Here is a 27,094-nt window from a genome sequence, read left to right on the forward strand (position 1 = left end):
CCGTGTATTGAGTGGGTAATTTCCGGGCCACTATTTCGCCCCAGTCCGCCCCTGCTATCACGGTTTACCCGGACCTGAGTTGATGGCCGAAGAGCGTGGGTGTGCCGTCAAACCCCACGTGCCCCTCGTCTCCCCGTCGACTGCTCCGCGCGCAGCCTCATTGCTTCAATCAAGCGGAGTATCGTGAGGCCGATAGAGGAGAGTGTGTGTGTGTGTGTGTGAGAGTGTGTGTGAGAGAGAGTGTGTTAACGCCGACACCGACACGCAACCATGCTGCTGGAGCCGAGCAGCGGAGCCTCGCCAGGGGGCTTTTAACTTCGCCACGGCCGGAGAGGGGTTGAGAAATGCGGGCGCCGCGTGTACATGAACCCCGCTGTTCTGTTCCTCTTCACTGTCAACATCCGTCCTACCGCAGCTCCGCTCACGGCTCCTCCCGGTTCATTTAACGGGCGCTGCACCGAGGAGAGCCCCGGGACTATGTGAGCATCATGCACGCTGTGAGATGCCTGCTGTTCGCTGCAGTGTGTGCACGGTGCGCCGTGACAGGTAAGACACTCCGACGCCTTTTCTTTCACGTTATTGTTTTTAGTTTATCACATGCAAACCCGGGTCATCGTTAAAAACAACAACTATGGAATAATGTGTTTTTCTGTCAGTTATTGTATCCACTCAACCGGCGTAGTAACAAGGACCGTGTTATTGTTGCACATCAAGCAGCTCGCCATCAGCCGTTGAGTTCTGCAGAAATAAGACATTTAACCTCGCATTCAGACCCGTGGACCCTCGCTTTGACTCATGCTGCCTGTGCACTGAACCTCCCCGTGGCCTCTGCAGGTCTGAGGGAACGGGTCAGTCTGGAAGGAAGGCTGCCGCCTGCAGAGGAGGTCGTTCAGCCCAAGCGGCTCCTGCAACAGATTAACTCCCAAGAGGAGCTGCTCCACAGCCGACTAAACACTCGAGTTAAAAACTACACTGCCGATGCGCGGGTGAGTTTTTTTCTGCGCATTTATGACGCTATTGTAACCCTTTATTTACCCTCGGTTTCTACATGTTCTAAAAAGTTGTTGTTGGGATCAAATTGTGATCAGGGTGTCATTCTTGTTTTTATAAAGTATGGCTAGGTTCCTCCAAACAAAACCAAGGGAGGAAGAGATCATTCAACTGACCCTCTAGAAATTCTCCAGGCAGTGACATTTAAATTACTTTGACTGTTTTCTTTAAAGCTACACACTGACGATTTTAGTATGGCCACATATCAACTTGTACGGAAGAGGTTCTGTATGTACCCTCTCTCCGATAATCTTTAAATTATAACAACTAATATCTGGGGAGATTGCAATGGAGAAAAAAATATTGCATAATACATATAAGATATAAGACTTGATAAGGAAGAACGGAGAGATAGAGAGAGAGAGAAACATTGTTGTGTAATCTTAATCTGTTAATGGACCCCTCACTCTGTCAAGGCCTGATTCTCCCCTGTTTGTCCTCCCTTTTGAGGTCCTGTGTCTGTCACCCATAGTCACCTCTGTGACACCCCACCCATGACGTCCAGCTTGCCTGGGCCATAACAGGGCGTAAAAAAAAACTCAGCCCACCACCCCCTTCTCTAGCCGCCTCCTCCGTTCCAGTCCATTAGATTATATTTCACACCTTGACCTGTCCTCTCTCGTTACCTTCACTATAAATGCTGCCTGTCAGTCAGCTGCAGGCCTGTCAGTGGATATGACACAGGTCTGACCTTCAGCTACCCTCTGTGCCATCTTAGGACCTCACTTCTGTGAGACTGTAGAAGCCCTCTAGAAGGTGGGCTGCTTGATGTTTATGGAGAAGTCTGAATGCAGCCACACAGTTAGTGACTAGCTGGTGCACATAGTGGAGCGTTTAGCTAAGGAGCCAGATATTCCCTCAGAGCTTAAAATAGAGTGAAATGGATGTCCATTTGTCAGGTTTTCAGAAACTGACTGAAAGCTAATGATGCTCTATCTCCCCGACATGTTAATGGGAAACTAATTACAATCAAGTGCACTCTCTCAATTTAAGAAGATCAAAAGGCCCGGAAAAAAATTAATGCAGGTTTAAATTCTGAGGGGTTCTTTGAACTAAAAGATATGATGAACTGAGAATAAGTGTCTTTCCTATGGTCCTTGTTGCTCATTTAACAAGAAGTGTTGGTGCAAACTAAGATTAAGGTTAAACTTAGTCAATGTTTTAGGCTTTAAAACATCAAAAAGGAATGACGCATTTAAGTAACTATATTTTTTTCATTGACATCTTATTTGTGTCTCTAGACTATTTGATTCTGTATCTTGAGCTGAGATACTGTATGGTGTGCCAATATTTGGGCTTTTATGTTAAAATAAAAAAAAATAGAATACACTAAGCAACTGATGCATCTTTTCTTATCTCTGCCGACCAGCACCATTGTGGGCTTTTTATTGTGCTGTATATGGACCCGGCGGAGGTTTAGATTGATACTAAGTGGTTTGCAGAGAGTGCATGGCAATACTAATGAGACCTGCCTTTCAGCTTGGCCAGTAAGTAGTGATGGGAGCCATCACAGAGCTCTGTGGACGAGGCTCACCTTGGGGCGAGGCAAGTTCAGACTGAGCTGATGAACCCCCATACCCAATTTTATCCTAAAAAGCCTCAGGGATGGATGAAGCTATCTCGCCTTCAGGGAGTGATTACCAAAATAGGGCATCCCTTTCTTATATCCATCTGTGTTGCTTTGGTCTCGGTGTCTAATTTAAGTTAAGTTATTTCATATTAAACATCCATCCTTCTTCCCTCCTCCACTTTTTACTTATCATATTCTGTCACATTTTTTCCTGAAAACATAAAATACCTGACAAATTAGTGAGTTATTTTCTTTAGTCAGTGTCCGGGACCAACACCATGCAGTGATATGATCTAGAGATGCGGGAGTTATTCCAAGTACCTATTTATGCATATTTTCTGTTCATCACTATAAGTCTTCATGTTTCTTTTTCTCCATTGTACTGACTACTTGACCCCCGTAGACAACGCCGTGAGATATATACTATGCACTCTGTCTACTCTGTACATGCAGCAGCTGCATGTTTTTGTCCACATTTTTTTCTTTTCATGAATTTAAGGTCTAATGAATGACATGGAAAGTCATCTAAAACAAATATGTCAACATGGCCTATATGGATAAAGTAACTTTAAATTGACCTGATTATGCATTGGAGTGCAGTGTTGCAGTAAAAGATATAACACCCTTGAAGTATAAATGCAAATACAACACTAAAGTTGTGTTGCAACTCCATACGACACACTAATCCCAAGCATTTCTTTTTGAGCGTGGTCCCACTAAAAATGTAACAAAATAAAGTAAACTCAAAACAATCAGTATCCATAATAAAAACCCTAGTGTGCTGTAATCAGACGCATCTAATACATAAAAACAATTTTGGATGATGGGTTTTTTGAAATTTTTCCATCAGTCTCTTGAATGACGTTTGATAGCGCAAGTATCGTGGCATTACTACACCAAAAGCTACAGCTATAGCATTAGTAGTCAGACAGCCCTGCATAACTAATCAGAATATTGAGATACGATCACATTGTGGGCACAAACGAGATAATGAGTGCATTTTAATACCAGGTGTAACTGCAAAGAGCCATGGATTCAGATGTCGTTATGTACATGTCTCTGTTGGTAACATCAGAAAATAGGTATTTCATAAGGATTAGTATATTGTACATACTGTATAGTATGTAGTATAATCAGCACACAGCACTTGAAATTTGAAACTTTAGATTAAGGCAATTAATTTCCAATGATTACATTTATTTAATAAATTGAACAAACCTGTAAACTGTCATCCACAGACAGTCACAATCAATCTGATTCACTTTGAGTTTTGGTTGCTACTAACTTCAGTATCTCAGTAATTTTAATCAAATGTAAATCTCACTTTTCCCCAATGTTTCCAGCCCGTCCATCTGGCCCAGAGCAGCTTCTTGGTGGAGGCCTTTGGCACGTCCTTCATCCTTGACCTGGAACTCAACCAGTAAGTCACTACATGTCTGCAAAGCATTCCCACATCTGCACCATAGAGGCAGCAAACTACAGTATGTTGACAGCATTCACTGACATGTACATACTCTTATGTACACGCGTACTGCCTTTCTTCCTTCCCCAGTCTGTCCCGCCCACCAACAGTCTGTACTGTAAGTCTTGTGTGTTGGCAATAAACGGACTGGCCGCAGGCAAAATGTATACCTCCCTTCCTGCTCTTTTCACCACATACATTTTGCTATAATGGACTTTTGCGTTTATGTAATACCTTTCACTGGTGTTCTAAACACTTAGAGTAAATCAATCTTCACACATTGTGTTTTTACTTATGAATCAGCCGTTTGTTAATCTAGACTCGTGCATGTCTGGCAAGTAATGGCTGTCTAAAATAATGAACCATAATGTATGCCAGCAGTCACACAGTGCTGCAATCAAACAATTATTGAATTCAGGAAGAAACTAATTGTTAGAGTGATTATTGCTTTTTCTTCTTTTCTTTCCAGCAATCTGCTATCTACAGACTATGTGGAGCGTCACTATGATGAGAATGGGCGGCTGTCACAGAATATGGTACGTCTCTTATAGAATCTCATAGTTAATAATAGTTAACTATATATAATAGTTTGACCTATCGGGAAGTATGCTTGTTTAAGTTAAGCTAACCATCTGCTGGTTGTGGCGTCATATTTAACATACAAAAATGAGAGTTGTATACATTTTCGTATCTAACGCTAAAGAAAATGATTAGCGTATTTCCAAAATGTCAAACTATTCCTTTTTAAATAAACATTTGGGAAATGTTTGCATCCTCTTTTCTATCAGAATTTAATAGGCTATTTGATAGAAATTGATTGTGGGCAAATGCATACGACAGTGTAGTCTTTATGTTCAGTGTGTATTAGAACATGCTTCCAATGAGTGAATCAATAACCAATCGCAGCAGCGCTTGTTTATCCTTCAACTCGGGAAGAAATTCATTGAAATGAAAAATGTTTTTGAACGTTTCGGCGCTCGTGTAAATTGTGATGAAGATGTTCTGCTTCAGCTGGACTGCTGGCTCGTGTGTTTTGCTCCATACTCTAGTCTCTTCCACCAATCAAGCCACACATCATCCTGAATCTTTTGCATCCAAAAACAGCTGTCTGGCTTCTGATGGACTGACGATTGAATTGTTGATGTCGTCCTCTCTGTTGTGCCTTATGAATTTGAGCAAACTGTCCTATAATAGTGTTATAATTCAGTATGTTTACAAGACTCAATAATATCTGAGAGAGACTGTCTCTTTCTGTCTGTATCCTCTGCTTTATTTTAGTCTCTGTCCCTTCCTCTTTCTGTCCCTTTCTCTCTCTCTGTCTCTCTGTCTCTCTTTTACTTTCTTTATCTCTGCCAACGACCACCTGACCAATCAGTACATGGTTGCCATGGGTACCAGCAGTCAGCAGTCAGCAGCAATTCTCCTGTCGTGCCGTGAGGAGAATTCAAATCATGTCCCTTTCCAGAACAAACTAAACCAAACCTTGCAACCATGTGTAATATTGATCAATTATTGAGTTTATTTGCAGAGGTAACAATCTAATAAATACAGGAAAATGTGTGCAGATGCAGATTATGTGAGTTAAATTCTAAAACATAAATGTTGATACATGTTTTGTAAAACCTAAATGAAGACCCATTTTGAGAAAAAGAGACACAATAATTAGTAAGATGTTTGAGAAGCTAAGTCCTGGGGCATCTTTTTTATTCTCAGAGATAATGAGTTATTAGAGCCTGATTGATAAATCTGCCGAAGGGAGTTAAGTAATTTAATACAGTGTCTCTATTAGCTTGTCTACCAGAGGACAAACAAATGTGTATTTTTCATCTGTAAAATTGCCTACTCAGTAAACTATATCTTGGCAAAATTCTTTAATAACCACATTTAAGGGATACTCCTCAAAATGTGTTATGATGAAAAATGAATATTGAGAAATGTATTGAACCAAAATTGCTTAGAATTTGCAATTATTGATATTGGTGTTGGACGTTTTAAGGCTTATGATGTTAAACAATACATCCCCTTGTAGGATAATCCCCAAAAATACAACATTTAGTGAGCTGATGTTTGGGGTAATGTGGAAGTTGCGGTTATAATGACAGTAGCCCAAGAACAAATTATTGGGGAACACCACGGGGAACTCACATGTTATGTGAAAGGATGCCTATTCATCTAACAGATAGGTCTGTGTTTGAGGTGTACATTTGTATTCTTAAATACAATTTATTTGCTCAGTAAAACAAATAAAGGGAAGATGTTTATTTTGACAGAATTCTTTCGTTAATTATTAGTACCCCATTGTCGGGATGAATAGTTGTTTCTGATTGGCTTGGATGATGCACATTTATGACCATAAAATTGTCGATAAATGTCAGTTAAGTCTGAGCTCCTTCATGAACTAAACATATATGTAAAGACCTGCAAAAACATGATAACCATGGAAACGCCTACATGCATCTATGGATGCTACAATACCTTTTACACAATTCTCTGCATGTTTGACTGAGAACCCGGTGGAAACAGCCGCCTCCCCCTCCCACCAACACCAACACCATTTTCAGCTTGATTCATTTAGTTTTATTGATGTGCCAATAAATTCCTCCTGCTTTGATTGTCACTATTTTTATTGGTCCCTTGTGGATCTATGGTAGTGCATTGAGCTCGTTCGGATTGAATCTCAATGACACACGACTAAAAGAGGAATTTAATTAGTGAAAAGGTCGTGCTGGAATTGATCTCGAGCTGTCTGTTTTTCATTGTGACGCTGAATACTCGCTCTTGAATTTCTTCATTTTTATTATCTGACATTTCTGTTCTGAAAATTCAGCTTTGAGTGATCTTTGAGCACCAACACACTCTCTAATATTCCTCACTGATGTTTTTGTTGTGACTTCCTTTCACTTTACATTAGCTCCTATTGTTTCATTACCTATCCGCCGGTCCTCTTTGCGCAACAATGCTGAGTCAAAAGTCCAGACATCAAGTAAACTCCAGCTTTTCTAATTCAGTTAGTTTTTCATGTCACATTTAATTCTTGTCTCTCTGGGACGTAACTGTTTATTTGCCTCTATTTGTGCGTGCAAGCAGTTTCTATTTCATTCTTATCGTAAATTACTTCTAATGTAGTGTCCTGCTTACCTGTCCCTGTCCTCCCAACACAGGCGATATTTCCATGATATTTCCATGATTTCCTATTCAACATGGTTTCTTTACGTATGTGAGTGGCCATTATTTGAAGTACATGCATCTTGCTGAAAAGCACACTCATAGTCGTGTGTGTCTGCTGTGTTAGACAATTTGATTTCCTCCATTTAGCCTTGTAATCCTACCTTTTTATTTATTTATTTATTTGCCCTGGACTAAGTGCTGTAGGCTGTCTCACAATTCGGTATGAATGATTAAAGTCCGTATCTCCCTCAATAGATTAACTGGCATTGAATCTAAATAAGCTCTATGAAAAATACTTTACTATGATGTTTAGCTAATTGTCACTCTGTGGTTCCATAGCTTTGAACTGATCAGTGAATAAAGTGATGTAAATTGTATATGTAAAATCCTACATCCTACTACAATTGCAGGAGGGCGTTGTAGTGACTTTGATGGAAGAGCATTTTGATGCTTACTTTTGTATTGATTTCATCCCCAAAGAATGAAGCATTCTTTTACCACTCTCTAAGTGGGGGCCTCATCCCTTAGTTTTGTCACGTGGAACTGGTGTAAAAATCAATTAAAGCTTTTTAAGGTCTGCAATTTTTAACAACTTCCTTAGTGTAATCAGATCAGTGTAAAACACCAAAACAGACAAAATGCAAACACTGCCCGCCCCCAAATGTAATATAAACCAAACCAGCTTTGTGTGTCCTCAGAGATCGAAGACTTCATGTTTGACAGACAGAAATGCATTTAAAGCTTTTTGTGAGGTCGTACTTGATTGGACAGGACATCCACGTTGCTTCTTTTCAGCTTTGTTGGACAACAGCAGGCTCAGGTGGCAGATATTACTTATTGGGGTTCATTACTAACACCTGAAACTTACCCTCTCTTACACACACACACACACACACACGTATACACACACTCTGTAGATACAAACAGAGACACGTTACTGTAATCTCCATGCACTTAGATGAAGCCTGTTTGATTATGGAAAATCCTTTCCTTAGTATGATTCTGTCTTTTTATTGTCTAAACAACTTATGCTAGCTCACACATTTAAACATGCAGGTGCCGCTTCACCGACGGCGGCAAGTCTCCTCTCCGATTGTTGTAATCTGATCATTCCTGTACTGTGAGAGGCAGTGTGGAAACACTATATTCAAAACATGGTCGTCAAGTCGGAGCCTGTCACAGGATTTTTGAAGAATCGGGTGAAGCGAGGTGTACAGTTCACGCCATACAGCAGTTCTGCCAAACTGAAAGTAAAGTTTGTCATTTTATTCTATAAAGGCTTTCAACAGATTTTGCAGGTCAGGCAACAGAATGATCAACTGAAAACTTCTGGCTGCAGAAAAATTAGAAAACTACAGTTGATCTAAACATGTAACTTATTATTGCGTTTTTCTGATTTTGTTTTCTGACTTAAAAACACCATGGCATCTGTAAAAAATACCATCATAGTCAGGTTTCCGTATCAGTGAGAGTCACAGTCGTCCTCTGATGTCTTGTGCCAAGTCAGTATCAACTTACACAAACAGTGACCTTGAGATAGGACATTCTTTGATTTTGTGTTGCCATTGTGTGGTTTGTTGCCAAATTCACTAATTAAATCAAAACAATGAGTTCTAATACTCACAATTTCATCTCGGATTCTTATAAAAATCTGTGTGCATGCTTACACTTACTTGATTCTACATTGAAACCAGAGTCCATCGCTAAGTTTTCTCCCATTTGACCCCTGCCCTCGCACTTAATTTGCTCTCTCCATCACTCAAACAAACACACGGACACACATACACACACACACACTGTACGCACACAGTTTTTCCTCGGTGAAACTCAACTCAGGTGCAACCTCTGTAGGTGTAGGTTTTCTCAGACGCTTTGACAGTAGTCACTGATATCCTTCCAGTCCACCCGATCAGGTTGTCAGTAAATACCTGACCTTTTTTTCTATTGAGGGGCCAGGAGATCAGGGGGTTCACAGTCAGTGTTGGTTTAATGATCTGAAATGTGACGTGAACGCATTATTAGACGATGGAGGGTTTAGTGTCTCACTGTCATCTATGGTTTGCTTCCAGGGGGGCGAGCACTGCTACTACCATGGCCGTGTGCGAGGGCTGCCGGGCTCCTGGGCTGCTCTGTCCACCTGCCACGGCCTCCGGTGAGTCCGATACTGTGTCACTTAACCTGAACTCTAGTCTCAACAGGGCCCTAAGTTCTTTTGTTCTTTTTTTAAGTGGTTCAAAAGACTTGCTTTACCCATTTATAAATTCAATGAATAGTTTAACATTTTGACAAGTGAGCCTATTTGCTGTCATGTCTAAACGGTAAATATGTAGCTGCTTAGCTTAGCTTAGCTTGGACTAAACATGGAGAAACAGCTAGTCTGGCACTGTCCCAACTAAATCCACCTTCCAACACCTCTGAATCTCACTAATTAACACATTATATCTGGTTTGTTTAATCCGTACAAAAAGCCAAGAAAAAGTATATATCCCCAAGCAAATAGGAGAATTGTCGTTTTTACTCTTTGGTTTTTAGTAAAGATTAAACAAATGAAATGAGTTAATTATGGCACCACTCAGCGGATGTGTTACTTAAGTATAGCACCAGACTAGCGGTTTTCCTCTCTTTGTGCTAAGCTATGCTAACCAACTGTAGCATCATATTTACCATACAGACGTGTGTTGTATCAGTGAGTCTAGTCATATATTTATAGTTAAAAATAATATCCCACAGCAGGGTTTCAAACATTTTAAAAGTGCTGGTAGAGGCTAAATTAAAAGAACAACACAGACTCACACAAACATCCCCATTGTGTTTTTCAGGGGGATGTTTTCTGACGGAAACTTTACCTACGGGATTGAACCTGTTGGCAATGGAGAGGTGAGTCAGGACTTTACGAAGGAGAAACCTAGCAAGGAGTGTCAACTAGTCAAAATAGTAGTAAACACAAACCTCAAACTGAGGCAACAACAAGGTTGTAACAAAATAAAAACAAAAATCCCCAAAATGGCAGCAATCGTTCAAACTCAACAAAATATGGTGAGGAGTCCCTCACAGTCTCACTTTCTCTCTCCCGTGTCCATGACCTACTGTCAGTGCAGACAGTGTTACTCTATCTGTGAGCTGCTGTATGGAAAGTATTGAGTTGACACACAATCCACCACCATTCAAACCCATCTCCTGTCTGATATCTGAGGGAGACATCATCTCACAAAGATACAGGGAGAGAGGAAACATTTCAAATGATCGACAAAAACAAAAGAGGCTTTTTAGATCTTAAAAAAAACCACTCTGATTTGATTGTCCTATAGATCTAGTATTAAAAAGAAATAGAAGTAAAACACAGTGACCGAAGGGAGTGTTGAGAAAGGGTTTAGAGGGGAAAAGGCGGAGCTTTCTTTTCTCCCATTAAGGCCCACAGTAATCGAAGTACAGCTCTATTACATAAACTGGAGAGATGGATCAATAGCCTTCCAGCTCATTTTTAAAACCCCTCACTCCCTCTTCTTGCTCTCTCCTCGGCTCTTCATCTCAGATGCCTTATTTTCATAAAGTATTTATCCCGAGCTCAAGTGTACCACAGTGTCCAGCAGTGTTATTGCCATTATGACAGCCTAGTGATTGATTAATTATGCATCGGAGCACTTTCCTTCCTGTTGAACCACCTGCACTACAAAGGACTCAGCAGTGCTTTCTCTCAACGAGAAGCGGTGGACTTAAGTTTAGGAGGAGAATAAGTCATTTCAATATGAGGCTGTTTGGCTTTAGGTGACATTTTACTTCTCATTTCCTATTCCTGAAATAATTAACTACCAAAAATAATCAAAAGTTAGATTTGTTCATGAAAAGGGACCACAGAAAAAAAATATATATAAAGAGGATTTGATCACTGTTTTTCTCTTTCTCCTTTAATTAAAACTGTTTTTTCTAAACTTTATTTCTGGGGAGCCACTTTAACAAAAATACATTGTATTACCTTAAATAAGTAAACCAGACATTTCAAAGATATATATACAGAGACCAAATTAATGCATTCAGGCAGAGTTAACAAGCTTTCTCATTCTTTTCATTTCCTCATCAGTAAAACAAAAAGAAGGTGCCTTTCATGTTATTCCATGTTATAGATGGGCTACAATTATTAATTAAGTCAAACATTCAGGCTCCCTCGTGTAACTCAAAGGTGTACTGCAGTTTTACATCTTGTCTATAGTTATAAATCTATGGAAGGATAATTTATTTGGTGACCCTAATAAAATTCTCCCTATCAGTCCTAACCCAGTGCTGTTTTTCTCTTTCATAACGAGAGATTTGAGACACAGTGATGTGATTCAGTGCCTGCTGAGGTCTGACTCGGGTTTTCGTTTGGCTTGAGGGGAAGCTTTACTCAAATAAAATATGTATATCTGGAATTCTCTTTCCAATGTTTATAGTTAAAATTTTCCAAAATAAAAAATGCAAAGAAGATTCAGACAATTAAAGATGCCTTTATTTATTTAAAAACAAGCAGCTCAAGAAATAAGTTTAAAACTATTTTTTACTCTAAACTCAGTGCCACTAATATCAAAAAGTTAAACAATTTGTTCCTGTCTCTCTCTCTCTATTGCTGTTTGTTATTCTTTTTGAGGACGCCCTTCAGGAGCAGAATGACCACATTGTGTATCGTATGCCGGATATTGACCTCTTCCCACCTCCCTGTCCAGGTAGGATCGCTGTAAAACTGCACACTGAGTATCCTCAGTTACTTTTTCCTGAAACCAAAAGTATTTTAGTCCCTATTTCAGATGCAATAAGAAATGTTCGGTGGATACAAAATCCCTGTGTCTGTTCCGCCCTCTGATTCCTAATCCTCAGTGACACTATACCTGCTGCACAAATCCAGCTATAATACAAAATATAGGCTTATGACCTCTCACACTGTCTTGATCCTGATGAAACTTTGTTGTTAAAAGATTAAATTGATGAAACCTGGCAGGATGCAGCTTGTTACTGATAATCCAAAAGGCGACTTGTTTGGAGATGACATGTCCAGCCTTGTCCTTGACATTGCATGGATCTAAAACGATCAAGTCTGCTTTTTGGTTCTCTCTGTCTCTGTCTCTCTGTCTCTCTGTCTCTCTCTCTCTCTCTCTCTCTCCTCTTTGGCTGGCAGTGTACAGCGTCCTCCTCAGGTTGTCCAGCTGCCCTCCTCGCCCTTGCGCTAAACGTCTCATTTGACTGTGTCTTTGCTGCCTCTCCTCTTTGTCCCTGACACTTGCCCCCCCCCCCTTCTCCTTCTTGTTACCCAACCCCTACCGTTCCTCCCTGCCTCCTCTCTCTCTCTCTCTCTCTCTCTCTCTCTCTCTCCCCCTCCTCTTTGGCCAGTTATACTTTCTCCCTTCCTCCTCTCTCCTCCGCCGGCTGTGTGATATTGATTTCTCCTGCAGATCAGTGGACTAAAATACATGCTTCAACCATCCCCGGACTGATGACTAGCCACTTTGACTCTCACTTACTCTGTGCATGTATGTGTTTCCCAGGATGCTCCGTGAACAGCACCCAGCCCGAGGGGCAGACGGACGGTGAGCTGAAGGATGGAGACAACTGGTCTGAAGAGGAGAAGCCCGACTTTACAGAAAGCCTGAGACGCTCCAAAAGACAAGTTAGTTTTCATGAGTCTCTTTCTCACAACACACCTCCATGTACGTAGACAGATGTTCCGCCAGGAACATGTTGCATAATTCACAGAAAGCGTCACCATTAGGGAAACATCACAGTTGAGATATGCACAATTAATATTTTATAGAGACGTCTGTCAGACGATTGCCAAATTTCCACACTAATGCTGATAGCTTGTCTCAGCTTTTATGCTAATAAGTAAGAAAAGAGGGAAAGAGAGATGTCTAAAGGAACTTTCTAAAATCTGAGAATATTACTCAACTGATACCAATTGATTAATTGTTGATCAGTTGTGTACTACACATCTCTAACGTAAAGCCTATTGAGGGGGATGCTTAGCCCCGCTGCAACCATTTTGACCCGAGACATCAACATTAATTTCTGGTTTCAATTCTGTATTATTGTTTGTCTGTTCTCTCCTCACCGGTTATAAATGGGCGGAGATCAGTTGAAAAAATGTGTCCGTCTCATACTTGAGTGCACCAACCAGAATTTCACATCATTCAGATTTAAATGTGAGGTGCCAGGTCACTAAATCTGACGAGGCCATTGCTTCACAGTCCTGATGAAGCAGGGTGTTGAAATCTTACTAAATAATACCCGACTGTTTATTTGTCTCTTATTTAGTAATGAATATTCAATGTTACCAAGAAAAAGATGTAACTAGTTTTCTTTGTCGTGAGGTCTTTGAGTACAGAAGCTGCGAATGATGTGTTCAGACGCAGAGCTCTGAGTCCGCTTAATGGCTGTTGCTCTCAAAGTTGTGTTTCCCTCTCAAGGACAAAGACTAGAGTTTCACAAGCATTAGCGTGCGTGTGCTCTTTGTTGAGTAATACCCTGCTGGGTTTGTGTGTGTGTGCGCGTGATGTATATGTGCGTCTGTTCGTCCTGTGTGAAGGTGAGCATGACAGCGGACTCAAAAGTTTGGCTGTGTGGATTTCTTTTGCCTCCTCCAGGTGCGGCGAAGCCAGCGCACCGTCCAGACCGAGACCAAGTACATCGAGCTGATGGTAGTCAACGACCACGAGCTGGTACGTGTGAAGCTGTTTCTTTTCCTTATCTCTGTAAGTGCTGTACGAAGGCATTAATAAGAAGTGAGCGTGACTTTCATTAAAATAAGGATTTTAATCCGCTGATAAGACTTTATAGTCAGCACAGAGAAATGATGAAAGGCAGCAACGGCGTAACGTTTCTCTCCTCTCGTTAGTTCGTGCAGCTTCGTCGGTCGTCCACTCAGACGAAGAACTTTGCCAAAGCGGTGGTGAACATGGCTGACGCGGTGAGTAGAAATACTGTTAAAGAGTTGAGTATGATCTCCCTCTTCCTATCATCTTTTTTTTTTTTTTTATGTTTCATCCATGGCACCCCTTCATAGTGAATCTATTGTAGGGGTCTCTTGAGCTTACTCAAGGCAGTTGCCAGTTTCTCTTGCAGATGAAACTTTCCTGAGGGGGACAGCTGCCATCATTCATCCACAGGAAGCCATCACACTGTTTTACTGTCTGTTTTATTTTTAACCATCTTTTAAATGTCAAATATGTGCAGAAAAATGCGGAAAATCCCCTGTGTCTTCTGCTCCATGGTGTCCATGGCAACCAACTGCTGCCTGCCTTCTCCCACTCACATGTCTAGAGATAAGATGGATTCAACCGGCTCCATTATCTGCAATAATGATCTCTCACTTAAACCTAGTTGGATCAGACTTATTTTCCACGACCGGGAAACTTTTGTTTAGTAGTTTATTCGTACTTTTCTCTCGATAGATAGAAATAAGGCTAAATATAAGATGTTATGTCATTTAATTTTTGCTTAGCGTTCTGTCCCTGAATTTCTTTTTCATTTTATAGCTGTTCAAAAGTTCATTCAGATTGCTGATTACTACATTATTCACTTTCACACATGTTTATTCTTTAATTTAATTTAATTATAATGTATTGTTCTTTCAATATTTATCAGTTTAGCTTTAATTGTTCTGAAGGACAATGGCAAATAACTGTCAAGAGAGACATTTTCTGAATGTATTTTTCCCTTTTGATGTTTCCAGATCTACAAGGAGCAGCTCAACACTCGTATCGTCCTGGTGGCCATGGAAACATGGTCTTCTGAAAACAGGGTCTCCGTGGGCGACGACGCCTTGCTCACCCTGCGCGACTTCATGAAGTACAGGAAGGAGAGCATCAAGGAACGCTGCGACGCCGTTCACCTCTTCTCGTTCGTTCAATCTCCCAATTTTAGTTGTTGTGGTGTTTTCATCTTTTCCTCTGTCTTACCCTTCTTCATTTTATCCATTTTCTTCTCCTTCTGTTTTTGTCTTCTTCTCCTTCCTATCCTTTTCTTCTTTCTCTTTTCTGTCTTCCTCCTCCTCCTGCCCCTATTATTAAGTCTCTCTGTCTTCACCACAGTGGGAGGACGTTCATGAGCAGCCGCAGTGAGGCAGCCTACATTGGGGGCATCTGCTCAGTCACCAGGGGTGGAGGCATCAATGAGGTGAGACTTGTGTCCCTTATTCAGATTAGATGAGAGAGATTAGCAACAAATCATTGTGTTTGTCCAATGAACTTCAATGAAGATGGATATTTACAGAAGCAATGAATCATTCTCATGAGAACTCTGGTTCAGTCTCTCGTCCCTCTCGTTGATATCATTAACTTGATTTCTATGTGTGCCTTCAGTTTGGCAGTGTGGGCCCGATGGCCATCACGTTGAGTCAAAGTCTCGGCCAGAACATCGGCATGCTGAGAAACAAAGAGCGACTGGCTGCGGGTGAGACTAACGCACATTGCAGATATCGGTTGAGCTCTGGCACAAGGAGTCACAATCTCTCTCGACATGATTCACAAACACAGAGACTTACAAAGGCAACTTGCCTTACTAACTTGTTACTTTAGATGGAGGTTTCCACCATATATTCCTTCCTGCTGTATTTCATTATTTGAGCTTGGGTATCTTCAGGTTGTTTCAGATTAATTTAATTGCTGTTATATCTAAAAACATCAGTCTTTTACAAAATCCCATACCAAACTAAAATAGTGCAAATCTTTTAGATGGCACTCATTTGACTTTCCATGATTGCATTACATTCACTCGTAGGAAAGAAAACACCTCTGCTGTACAAACAGCTCCCTCAAGTGGTGAGATCACAGAGATGCTAAATAAAATGTTTTGTGTGCAGTCATCACCTGTCTTGACAACAGAAATGTTTTATGTGCTTGTGTTCAGGAGACTGCAGGTGTCCAGACCCATGGCTGGGCTGTATCATGGAGGACACCGGGTATGCACTTTGACCTTTTAGAATAAATGAATCAGTGACCTGTAGCACATTGAGCAATACCTCTCAAGTAAGTTTTTTAGTAGTAAGAGTATGAAATGTAGCTTGTAAAAGTACCCAACTTTATCTTTATCTGTGTGAAATGTTAACAGCATTTGGTTGACAGGTTGTCATATTTTATTCAGACTTTTGAAGATTTTAGCAATGTTGCAAATGTTGCCAACAAATGACAGTTTTTTAAATTTTTTATTTTTTTACTAATTAGTTACTACCTGCCCAGGAAGTTCTCTCGCTGCAGTATAGATGAGTACCTGCGATTCCTCCAACAGGGAGGAGGCAGCTGTCTGTTCAACAAGCCCAGCAAGGTGAGAGATGGTCGGTCATCATCATAGATTTTAAGTTGGTGTGAATGGTTGGTTTTTACTTATTACTGTGAGCAATGCTGCTGTAATTCTGTAATTTCCCCACTGAGGGACTAATAAAGGATTATCTTATCTTATCTTATCTTATCTTATGTATTCTCATTGTCCGTTCTGGTGATATGTATGTTTCACTCTATATTTACCCCGCATATATTGTTCTCCTCCTGTAGTTGTTAGACCCACCAGAGTGTGGGAATGGATTTGTGGAGCTGGGAGAGGAATGTGACTGTGGCTCACTCGTGGTGAGCACATTTGAATGAACTACTTTCATATTGCTTGTCTTACAGTAACAATTTGTCACAATCTATTTTTTTCAATCTGTCCAGAACATTTCAGTTTGAATCAAGCTGCACGTATGATCTTTATCATGGTGGAGAGCCTACAGTTTAAATAGACTTAGTTGTACATGTTGCTCTCTGTTCAGACAGCTAAACTGGGGACTCTACTGGGGACAATATTTAGCTTACAACCCGTCTGTCTTTGCAGTTTGTCAGATTGTATTTGGATTATAAGTTTAGAAATCAAAAATCCTTGACACTGGTGATCTACAGATGTGCTATAAACAGCTCTGACCCACAGGAGTGTGCACGGAGTGGAGCCAACTGCTGTAAGAAGTGCACCCTTACCCACAATGCCATGTGCAGCAACGGGCTCTGCTGCAGGCACTGCAAGGTGAGCTGCTTTAATACAGCATTTTACTTGCAGAGTTTGTTGCTATTTCTTCAGGCTGTGATGGACTATTTATACTCCTACATGCTCCGTTCCTCCCCCCTCATGTCTTTCTTCTTCTCTGGGTGTTTGTGACAGTACGAGTTGAGAGGGGTGACGTGCCGTGAAGCTGTTAACGGCTGTGACATCCCTGAGACCTGCATGGGAGACTCCAGCCAGGTAATATAGATGCTTAAAGAATGCAGACATCTGAAACCCACCGTTACGATGAACGGACAGATACTATTCTCTCTCTCTTGCAGTGTCCTCATAACGTCCACAAACTGGATGGCTACACGTGTGATGCTGGACGGGTAAAGTCATGCAAGTTGCAACATTTTTATTGCTGCTTCTGTTACATTTAATAAAACACATTTTCTTTCCTCAGGGTCGGTGTTATGGTGGTCGCTGTAAGACAAGAGACGGCCAGTGCAGGACGCTGTGGGGCTACAGTAGGTTTGGATTGGATATTGGGCTTCATTTCTAAATAATGCATGGTCCTCTGATGGTGAAAAAGTCATGGCTCACATTTTGAATCTTTTTTCCATTAAAGCAAAGCCATGGGTTGTAGTGCAACTGAAAGTCTGTTCTCTCTTCTCAGACTCAGCCGACAGGTTCTGCTATGAAAAGCTGAATTCTGAGGGCACAGAGAAAGGAAACTGTGGTCCGGACTCCAGTGGTCAGGGATGGGTGCAGTGCAACAAGCAGTAAGAGGCTTCATTAAATACAAATGCTTTCTTTGCTTCATAAAATCTCAGTTTTTGTCTTTTTAAAAAAAAAGTTTTACTTCCTCCCTTGTCTCCATCAGGGACGTCCTGTGCGGTTTACTGCTGTGCACCAATCTGACAGATAGGCCGAGGTTTGGTGAACTTCAGGGGAGGCTCACCAGTCTGACCATCCACCATCAGAACAGATACCTGGACTGCAGGTGAGGCAGCTTTTCTTGGGCTGCATGGTTTGTTTGAACAGCTATTTGAAGGACTAAACAATTACTTTAGGCTGCTTTATACAATCTGGATTCACTACAGGCAGAAAAGATGACTGAATTTTAATTTGAGGTACTTGCATTATTGTTTTGGCTGTCCCAAAGATTGACGTTAAAAAATAACAAATGAGTGATGATTATATGTGACCATGTGACCTACAGGGGCGGCCATGCAGTGCTGGATGACGGCTTGGATATGGGCTATGTGGAGGATGGGACGCCATGTGGGCCAAACATGATGTGTTTGGAGCGTCGCTGCTTTCCCATCCCCACCTTCAACCTCAGCACTTGCCCGGGCTCCTCGCCCTCACACATCTGCTCCCACCACGGGGTGAGTCTGTCACTGAGTTTTGCCGCTGTAAACAAAGGTTTGTGGGTAGTAAAAACGAGATGTTGCTGACTGCCCATGTTTTGTCTTTTCATTTCGCAGACTTGCAGCAACGAGGTGAAGTGTATCTGTGATTCGGACTACACTGGGAAGGACTGCAGTGTGTTTGACCCGATCCTCATCCCCACGCCGCCAGACGGCTCAGAGAAAGCCAAAGGTGACTCCACTGAGCAGTTTGTCTTCACGCAGTCCTTCCAACAGACGGAGCAGTTAGTTATTCCTCACTGCTGTGACAAAACAAAAAAATAAATAACAATGTTGTCAGGTGTCCATACAGAATGGTTTGAAATTAAAATAAAATAAAAATATGAATAAAATAAAATAGAAAAATGTGAGGGAAAGTGGTTTCAATATATAAATTCCAGCATGTAATATAGTGAAATACTAAATATAGACAAAAAGCATAATGTAAAAAGCATAAAAGCAAAACAAAAAGCTACATATTTATCATAACATGTTCCACTTGTTCATGTTGGCTAAAAGTGTTTTGGGTGACATTGAACATCACTGTTTGATGCATTACAGAATTACAGAAATACAACATATAAATAACACTTTTTGGTAATTGTTGGTACTCGGCACTCTCCCATGCTTTTTTCCCCTCACTGGTTTGACTCCTTCACTCCAACAGGTCCCAGTGGCACCAATATCATAATAGGTTCGGTTGCTGGTGCAATTCTGGTGGCAGCGATAGTCCTGGGGGGAACTGGCTGGGGATTTAAGTAAGAGCTCTGGCATGTCTCCATCTGTGTGTGCCTGCTGTGTTTCTCTGTCAGCTAACACACATGCCTGCAGCTTGCTGCTGAATGCTCCTCTGCTTGTTGTCTGATTCATACTCGCAACCAGAGACCATGTGGGGTTATTATTGATGCTTGGGTGAGGGTTAGGGTTAGGGACGTGCAGTAGGTCGGTTTCCAGCTGTGGGTTTTGTGAGAGGAAGAGAGCGTGAATGATCGTACTTACAACCCTCATTAGTCCTTTGTCATGGCTAGTAAGCTCTTTGATGGCATACCCATCCTGGCATGAGATGACTGGCAGGAGTGTATGAAAACTGTATAATATTTGTATGATATTTATTTAATTTGCTAAAATCTGAAAGACTTTAAGTGAGCTGTGGAAACAAACGCTATCATATATAATGAGGTGGATACTGGACAAGTGCTGAACCAGTTGGTCAAATAATCAACAGTCAATTGACAGAAATAGATTGAGCATTTTGAGCATTTGCATTTAAGCAAAATTGACTCCCATTTTTTTTAAATGTAAATAGTTTCTTGGTTTTCTATGATAATAAACAATATATTGTTGGCTCAGTCAGACAAAACAAGACTCCATGGTGAAGACTTTCACAACATTTTTCACTATTTGCCAACATTTTATGATTTGATCAAGAAAATAATGAACAGATCAATCACAAATGAGAATATAACTATTATTATACCAGTATCTGATTACATGATGATGATTTGCTGGTTTTCTCTGTTTTCTCATCATTGTGATTGGAATATCTTTTGTGTTTGGAACCGACGCCACTTTGTTCTCTGAGGTATTACTCACTATTTCTGGATATTTTAGAGACTCAATGATTATAATTGAGTAATCAAATACAGTGAAACTGCTTTAAAGTCTAACCCCATACTGTGTTGGGGGAACTGATTTCACACATTAATTACAAGTCAGTATTAGTTTGGGCTGTAGACTACAAGTTTCCCATCAACATGTATTTATAAAGCACATTTAAACACTAAAACAGCTAGAGTACATAGAGTGCAATGCTACATGAATGGAGTAACTATGCAGGTTTCCAACAATCCCAAATAAATATATTAATAGATTAACAAACTATTTCCATGTTCGTCTCTGCACGACTGAATCTTTTTTCTGCAGTTAGTTTTATTCACACTTTGTGAGCTTTGCTGTGGCCTGCAGGATGCAAAGTAACTACAATGCTTGTCTGCGACTGTGGTCTTTTGCCTTAATCTCATGATTTATTTGTATGGAATATTTATTTAAAATCTACCTGGATAGATGCTTCAGTTGCAACTTCCTTATGGGAGTAGACTTCCTTGATAACACAAGGTCAAATGTATAGCTTTGCTTTGAAGGCCTTGGGTTCATTGCATGTTTTTTGCTTTCACTCATATGAAACAGTAGCTCACCTCTCTTTCTACTTCATTATCTGTTTGCTCTGCTCCCTCCATCTTGTTCCTGCCTCACTGCGGATCCAGAAACATCCGAAGAGGAAGGTACGACCCCGCCTTTCAGTCCTGATCCTGAAAACGTTATCAGTCACGAGTCCCTGTTCATTATTATTATTCAAAATGGGACTGTTTTATAGGAATCCTCTGCTTCTTTATCAGCTGAGCACATTTTTGCAGATATCTAAACCCACACGTCTTCTGCTTTTACGGCCTTATTTGTCATCTTTCACACATTTGTATCTGATGTTTATTTGTATAGGGATGAGTATATAGCCTGAACCATTGCCACACAGCACATTATTTATATAGCCTATGTTAGTTTGCAGTCTTCTTCCATATATGGGCCTTTTAATACACAAAACGTAATGAAACTAAATCAAAATTGTAGTTTTAGGATACAGCGCTAACTTCTAAATCCTAGTTTGTTTCATTATTATTTGTACTGCATGTCCCCTCACTCAAAGTGGCTGCCATTTCTAGAATATAGCGGCAGCGTCGACTTTGTAATGACTTTCAATAATAAAATAGAACTCCTCTTTTAGGTTTTTGGTTATTTTATGTTCTATCTGCTGTTGAAGCTGGGACTATTAGTCAATTAATTGATAAGTCAATCAACAGAAAGTCAACAACTCTTTTGATAATTGATTCATTTTCAAAGTAATTTAACATTTGATGCTTCCAGGCTCTAAGAAGTGAGAATGTCCTTGTCTTATAGTAAATTGAACGTCTTTGAAGATGTCATCTTTTGCTCTAGGAAAAGTTTAAACTGTTTTCTGATGTTTAACTGACCAAACAATTAATTCAATGAGAGAAAAAATATCTAATGTGAATAATAAATCTGTCTTTTCCATATTTTAATTAATCTTTTATGTACTGTCTCTTCTATCAGATTCCTCAATGTTTGTCTTTCTCTTCCCCACTCCTCTTATCTTCCCCTCTTCTTCTCTCCGTGCTTCCTTCCTCTTCTCTTTCCAGATCTTCGTGAGTCTGAGTTGTATCTCTTCGCAGTCCTGTCTTCCTTACACGGTGTCCAGTCTGCTCTGAGGAGACGAGACAAAGATGTCTTCCACTTTTCATCCCTCCAACCTTTTCTGTTTGCTTTTCTGATTTCATTAATGCTGGTATTCTCCTCCTGGGAAGCCAAAGTAGCTTTTGTTTAACTGCAGTATGGAAGTTGCCACCAGATCTGAAAGGCTGTCGGGGGTTGTCTGGTCTTAACTGTCATGCTCATTCTTTATTGACACATTTGTGTCCAGGACACAAGCACACAGCCCTTAACTGAAGTGTGTTTACTAAACTTTTCGGCTTGATTTCCCTTCCACTGGTTACAGCTAATCCTCTGCCACTAATCTTCTGTTGTTGTGATTTACCCCCTGAAGTAATTTCTTGGAAGAAGGTCATGTGCTACTTCTAGTCTGGACTTTTTTGGGAAGTCTTCTGTTGTCAAAGATATTTAACCTCATGGAGAGCACAACCACCTCCTCTCAGTGGTGTGACTTAAACGGCAATAGAAGTGTATGAATATCACCAAATAGTGAATGTTGACATTTTATCATAGATGAGTTATTTTGTGTGTTAGGCCGTAACATTCCACGGTAATAGCCATACGTTCTCTTATTCTGCCGTTCATTATCAAACAGTAGTCCGTCCTAAATTAATGCTTCTACATAATATGCATTAATGTATGAATGTATAGTTCAGGCCTGCAAGGAAGCTAGTTGTGTCTCTTTTTACTTTACATGTAACCACCAAATGTTTTATCCCGCTGTATGATATGTAATCTATATACAGCCAATATGCATACAGGTATGCTGAACATGGGTGCTGATGTACATAGTGTATCATACGGTTGACTCGTGACGACAGCAGTCACTCACTGCCGATCTGAATGAAAGCACAAGTCTTGAGAGAGAAGACTCTTCCTGCCTCTCAGCGTAAAACTGCTCATTTTGATGATTTAATTCACGGGAGAAGATTTGAACCGTTGCAGTTTAGTGAAGTTTGAGCTCTTCTGGTTTTTCCACGATTGTGGGATGCCTGATCATTTGGGTCACAGAGGAAGATGTGTGAGGGAGATTATGAAATAGATAACAGATTTCCAAAATCAGATTTCACTTGATTCTACATTATGTTCATGGATTATGTGCTCAATCAAGCTGTTGAGGTAAAACTAGAAATGAAAACAATTTAAATAAACTTTATTGCGAAAATGGCGTTAGATCATTTCATTCTGACTGACCCGATCAATAAGCAATATGTACCGTTCATAAAATAATGTCAGAAACTTGTTCCACTAAATAACAATATGGAAGTGCGCATCCGCACAGGTGCCACAAGAGATGATCCAAAATACATACACTGCCAGTCAACCTACAGTAGCATTGAAGGAATATGTTGACATCTTTGCTGCCTCTGAAATTAGACGCCAATAAAACAATTCCTAGTGACATTCCTTACCGACTAAAATGAGTGCAGTTAGTCATGGAAATTGATTTTTGAAGATAAAATGCTCAACCTATTTTGACTTTAAACGCCAGGTGAGGTTAAATGCTAATTTTCTCAGAATTTTAAATGTCAGAGGCTATCCCTTTAATCATACTTGAACTATCTTTATGCCGTACACGCTGTATAAAATCTAATAATCAAGGACAGACTTGGCTAAAAGCTCAGGTCACACTGTGTTTAGTTGGACTCCTCAAAGGATTTTGGCACCATTCCCACAGGGAAGTCAACGTTGTTTATTCTCACAGGAAGGCATCCGGTATTAGCGTATCCTAAAATGTAAATATTCACATTATTGTATATTGAAATACCTATTAAAACATATCTGAATAACAGTAACTGTGTCTTCCACTGGACATGTGTCTGTTGTGTAACAAAGACTTTTAGGAGGAGGTTTGTCTGGATCAGTGAAAACCCCCGGTGATTAAGGGTTAACTTTAACTGTCTTGTAGTTCTTCCTACTTATGAATCAGGTTGTATTTGTAAACATTTTAAAATATTTGCTGGACCTCAGGGATGTTTCGACAGGGTTTGTTGAGGACTGGAATGAGATCTGTGTGTATGAGCCTCTCGTGTTAAGAAGAAAAGTATATGAAAGTATATTCAAGCTTAGTTTCCCATAAGAAGTATTAAAAACAGAAATCCAGGAGTTAGACGCAATCTTTTAAGTACTTAACAGCATTAAAAAAAAAGTTTTAAACAACTAGAACTTACAGAGCACTTTTTAATTGTGCAAAACCTTTTCTTTTTTCTTTTTTTACTTTGCATTAATCCAAAGCATGCCTATGAGTGTGCAACTTAAAAGTAAATTATGCTTACAGTAGCCCATTTATAGGACATTCACTCATCTATATGGTAATAAACAGTATTTTAGTCAAGCTGATAACATGTTATCATTTGTGAGCTTGTTCATTTGTCAAACCCTAAGATACTTGAAAAAAGAAAAAGTGAAAACAGCTCTATTATTAACTTTCTTTTATTTCTTAAAGAGAATCATTCTAACTGAAGACAGAAGAGGACATGCAAGTGAAATAAGACCTGTTCTCTCTCGTTACCGTCTCTGATGTTACTGATTAATCCCTCACATCTTTCAGATCTTCAGACATTTGACGCCCCAGCGTCTCCTTTGCCCTTCGGCTGTCTCCAGTCAGCGTAGATCGACTCCTCGTAGTCTCCCATCCCTTCAAACTCAACATCGGGAGACTCGGAGGACAAAAGTGTTGCTTCCTAAAGAAAGAAACTCAAAATGATTTACGATTTACGACATTTGTTCTTAGAGGTCGAGTTTTCCATAAATGTTTTATACACATTGCAAACAAACATTACACTCATTGAAATGTTTTTAAAGGACGTATCTCAATACTGTAATTTAAGTTTTCTTGATTCCAGCATACAGCCTGTTTTTCGTGTTCCTTAGAAACAGCATCGCTACTCAAAGTTTGTTTTGTTCCTAATATTTTGAAATTCACAGGTGTCTGTTAAGAAAATATGCTGTAGTTTTTTTCTTTAATCTTACCTCATCAATTGACTTTAAGTACTTCTCTGCAGATGTCAGCATCTGCTTTAGAGTGACTGTGTGGTTGTAGTGTCTTACAGCCTCCTATTTAAACAGATTAAATAGAGATTAGTGGCCTCCAGCAAACACCATACTCAAATGTGTTTCCTCTCACCATCCTGGGTGTGAAGTGGTCGGGCTGAAGGCCCCACTGCTCACTGTAGGCTTTATAATACTGCAGGTTCTGCTTCATGATCGGGTCCTCTGGTTCAAACAGGAAGTAGCTGTAAGCACAGGGCAACGCACTGCGGCCGTCGTTCACTGGTTGGAGAAAACAAACAGCCGATACACAGATGAGTGTTGACTATCATTCAAGATCAGTGAAGGAAAGCTCACAGTTGTACACTTACACTTATAATAGGCATACTGAAGGTAATGGTATATAGTGGCCACAAACTTGTCCACAAAATAACCACCAACATTAGGCATCAAGTTTTCTTCACACTTCAGTTTACAGTGTAATGCGCCAACATAAATATCTGGAAAAGCAGAGCAGAGATTGTGTATTATTTAGAGTCACAGAATAAAATCAGACATGGCAGCGGAAGTATTCAGACCCTTTACTAAAGTTCAATTTATTATATTTTGTTTTGTATTTGATAGCATTTTTAAAAAAAAAACTGCATACCAACCTGCTACGACTGTATAGAAGTCACTGTGTGGTGAAAGTTGATTGATCCCTTCACAGTCTGCCTGACAGAGGTCATACTCATGGAGATAGAGTCTCAGAGCTGCCTCCGTGTGGTCAATACTGCTGCTGTAGTCCCCTGAATTGATGAGTTTCACTCCTCTCAGAAAGGAAGCCTAGAAATTAAAGGATTCATCCATTTTTAGAAAATTAGATGGGAAGACCTTTGTTGCTGATGCTATAGTATTAAACTGTGTAACTCTCTAGTAATGTGTATTATACAGGAACTGTATTGTGAAAGACAGACGCTTGTCCTCACCTCATATGGTTGTTCTTCGTGGTCGGTGAGGTAGCCACTCAGGTCGTACTGGCTCTTATACTCCTCCATCAGCTGGTGCATCTCCTGGTCCCCGGGGTTCTTCTGGAGGTAGGTGTAGGCACACGGGACGGCCCTCTGCAGGTCATTCAACTGGGAGTAAAGCACTGAATTAGTCCAGCTGTTGTTGAGGATGAGTGATATAGACAATCATTGTCTTTCTTGTGTCCTATAACTGGAAAGAATGCTACAAGTTTACAGTCAAATATAGGGGCCAAGATGATCAAGTATCCAAATAAACACTACAAATACTATATTTTGATGGTTATTTTGGGACATTTTGCCCTTTTTAGTTTTAAGTACAGCAGGACTAGTGATCATAAAGGTCCTGAACCAGATCCAAAGTATTGAACATGGTCAACTGAGCTAACAGGACATTTTTATTACAGCAGCCTCCAAGACACAACTGAGGATGCAATCTTCCATTTAATTGTTTACTTTACAGGTACCTCTGCCTCGATGTTTTTGTTGCTGGTCATTTAGTATAATCCTGATGTCCATAGTAATAGTATAGTAAAGTCCAGCTGTATTATTGCTAAAATGTAACATACTTTCAGATCCACTTGTTTAATGGAACACAACTAAGGTCTCAATGAGGTCCTCAGTTATAATATTGATTTGTGTTTTTAAAAGTCCTTCAAAAGTTGAACATCTTTCAGGGGTGATGTGTTGATGCAAAGTGAAACATAGTGTGTCTCACCCTGGAGTAAGCAAAGTGCAGGTATCGGTATGGAGACCTTCTGCTGAAATCTTCCAGGATCTCTCTGCCGGGAGGAGGGAGCTGCAACGCGGGGAAATGCCCTCTGCACTTCTTCTGGCAGGACGCTCTCATCATAACGTGCCAGTAGACTTGGAGGTCCTGGTTTTCCGTAGACGGTTCTTCATGTTTGGTACTATCGCAGTGCAGCAGGCAGTGCCTCGCACTGTCTTTGAGAAGCCGACGCAAACGCAAACTCAATTCCAAATATTCGATCGATTCAGTCCACCTCTCTGCTGCGTAATGGTCCAAAGCCAATCCATACGCAGTTGTAAGCGACATGAGCTCCTCTGTGGTGACATTTTTATGATTGTAGTTTTCATATTGCGCGGCTGTCACACACACATAGTTCAACCAAAGCAACGTCAACAACGCGTCTCCTTTTATGCAAAATGCAACCAT

General features: G+C 40.4%; 2 protein-coding genes across 2 annotated transcripts; one reads left to right on the top strand and one right to left on the bottom strand.

The window, feature by feature from the left end:
* Nucleotides 1–92: 92 nt before the first annotated feature.
* On the top strand, nucleotides 93–23,715 carry adam11 (ADAM metallopeptidase domain 11). The gene is made up of 26 exons (XM_034559406.1): nucleotides 93–546; nucleotides 835–986; nucleotides 3,964–4,040; nucleotides 4,552–4,618; nucleotides 9,320–9,402; nucleotides 10,070–10,127; nucleotides 11,872–11,947; nucleotides 12,764–12,885; nucleotides 13,859–13,933; nucleotides 14,110–14,181; nucleotides 14,947–15,113; nucleotides 15,305–15,389; nucleotides 15,575–15,665; nucleotides 16,122–16,173; nucleotides 16,436–16,535; nucleotides 16,763–16,834; nucleotides 17,172–17,264; nucleotides 17,400–17,480; nucleotides 17,564–17,614; nucleotides 17,689–17,752; nucleotides 17,902–18,007; nucleotides 18,109–18,228; nucleotides 18,448–18,616; nucleotides 18,716–18,830; nucleotides 19,305–19,395; nucleotides 20,902–23,715. The coding sequence occupies exons 1-26, from the start codon at nucleotides 489–491 to the stop codon at nucleotides 20,942–20,944; spliced, it is 2,340 nt and encodes a 779-aa protein (XP_034415297.1). The 5' UTR covers nucleotides 93–488; the 3' UTR covers nucleotides 20,945–23,715.
* On the bottom strand, nucleotides 21,800–27,094 carry LOC117749107 (endoplasmic reticulum protein SC65-like). Its single transcript, XM_034559322.1, has 8 exons — nucleotides 26,636–27,094; nucleotides 25,879–26,028; nucleotides 25,564–25,735; nucleotides 25,282–25,410; nucleotides 25,047–25,192; nucleotides 24,893–24,976; nucleotides 24,488–24,603; nucleotides 21,800–21,914 (listed from the first exon to the last, which is right to left on the bottom strand). The coding sequence occupies exons 1-8, from the start codon at nucleotides 27,092–27,094 to the stop codon at nucleotides 21,800–21,802; spliced, it is 1,371 nt and encodes a 456-aa protein (XP_034415213.1).

This window comes from Cyclopterus lumpus, chromosome 19 (assembly GCF_009769545.1).
Source record: "Cyclopterus lumpus isolate fCycLum1 chromosome 19, fCycLum1.pri, whole genome shotgun sequence".
In the NCBI taxonomy this organism is placed as follows: domain Eukaryota; kingdom Metazoa; phylum Chordata; class Actinopteri; order Perciformes; family Cyclopteridae; genus Cyclopterus; species Cyclopterus lumpus.

Coding starts and splice junctions, on each gene's coding strand:
- adam11 (XM_034559406.1), top strand. CDS start 489: ATGCACGCTGTGAGATGCCTGCTGTTCGCTGCAGTGTGTGCACGGTGC. Junction 16,536..16,762: donor TGTTCAACAAGCCCAGCAAG/GTGAGAGATGGT, acceptor CTCCTCCTGTAG/TTGTTAGACCCACCAGAGTG. Junction 18,229..18,447: donor AACAGATACCTGGACTGCAG/GTGAGGCAGCTT, acceptor TGTGACCTACAG/GGGCGGCCATGCAGTGCTGG.
- LOC117749107 (XM_034559322.1), bottom strand. CDS start 27,094: ATGGTTGCATTTTGCATAAAAGGAGACGCGTTGTTGACGTTGCTTTGG. Junction 26,029..26,635: donor TGCACTTTGCTTACTCCAGG/GTGAGACACACT, acceptor CTTTACTCCCAG/TTGAATGACCTGCAGAGGGC. Junction 24,604..24,892: donor ACTTAAAGTCAATTGATGAG/GTAAGATTAAAG, acceptor TTCTTTCTTTAG/GAAGCAACACTTTTGTCCTC.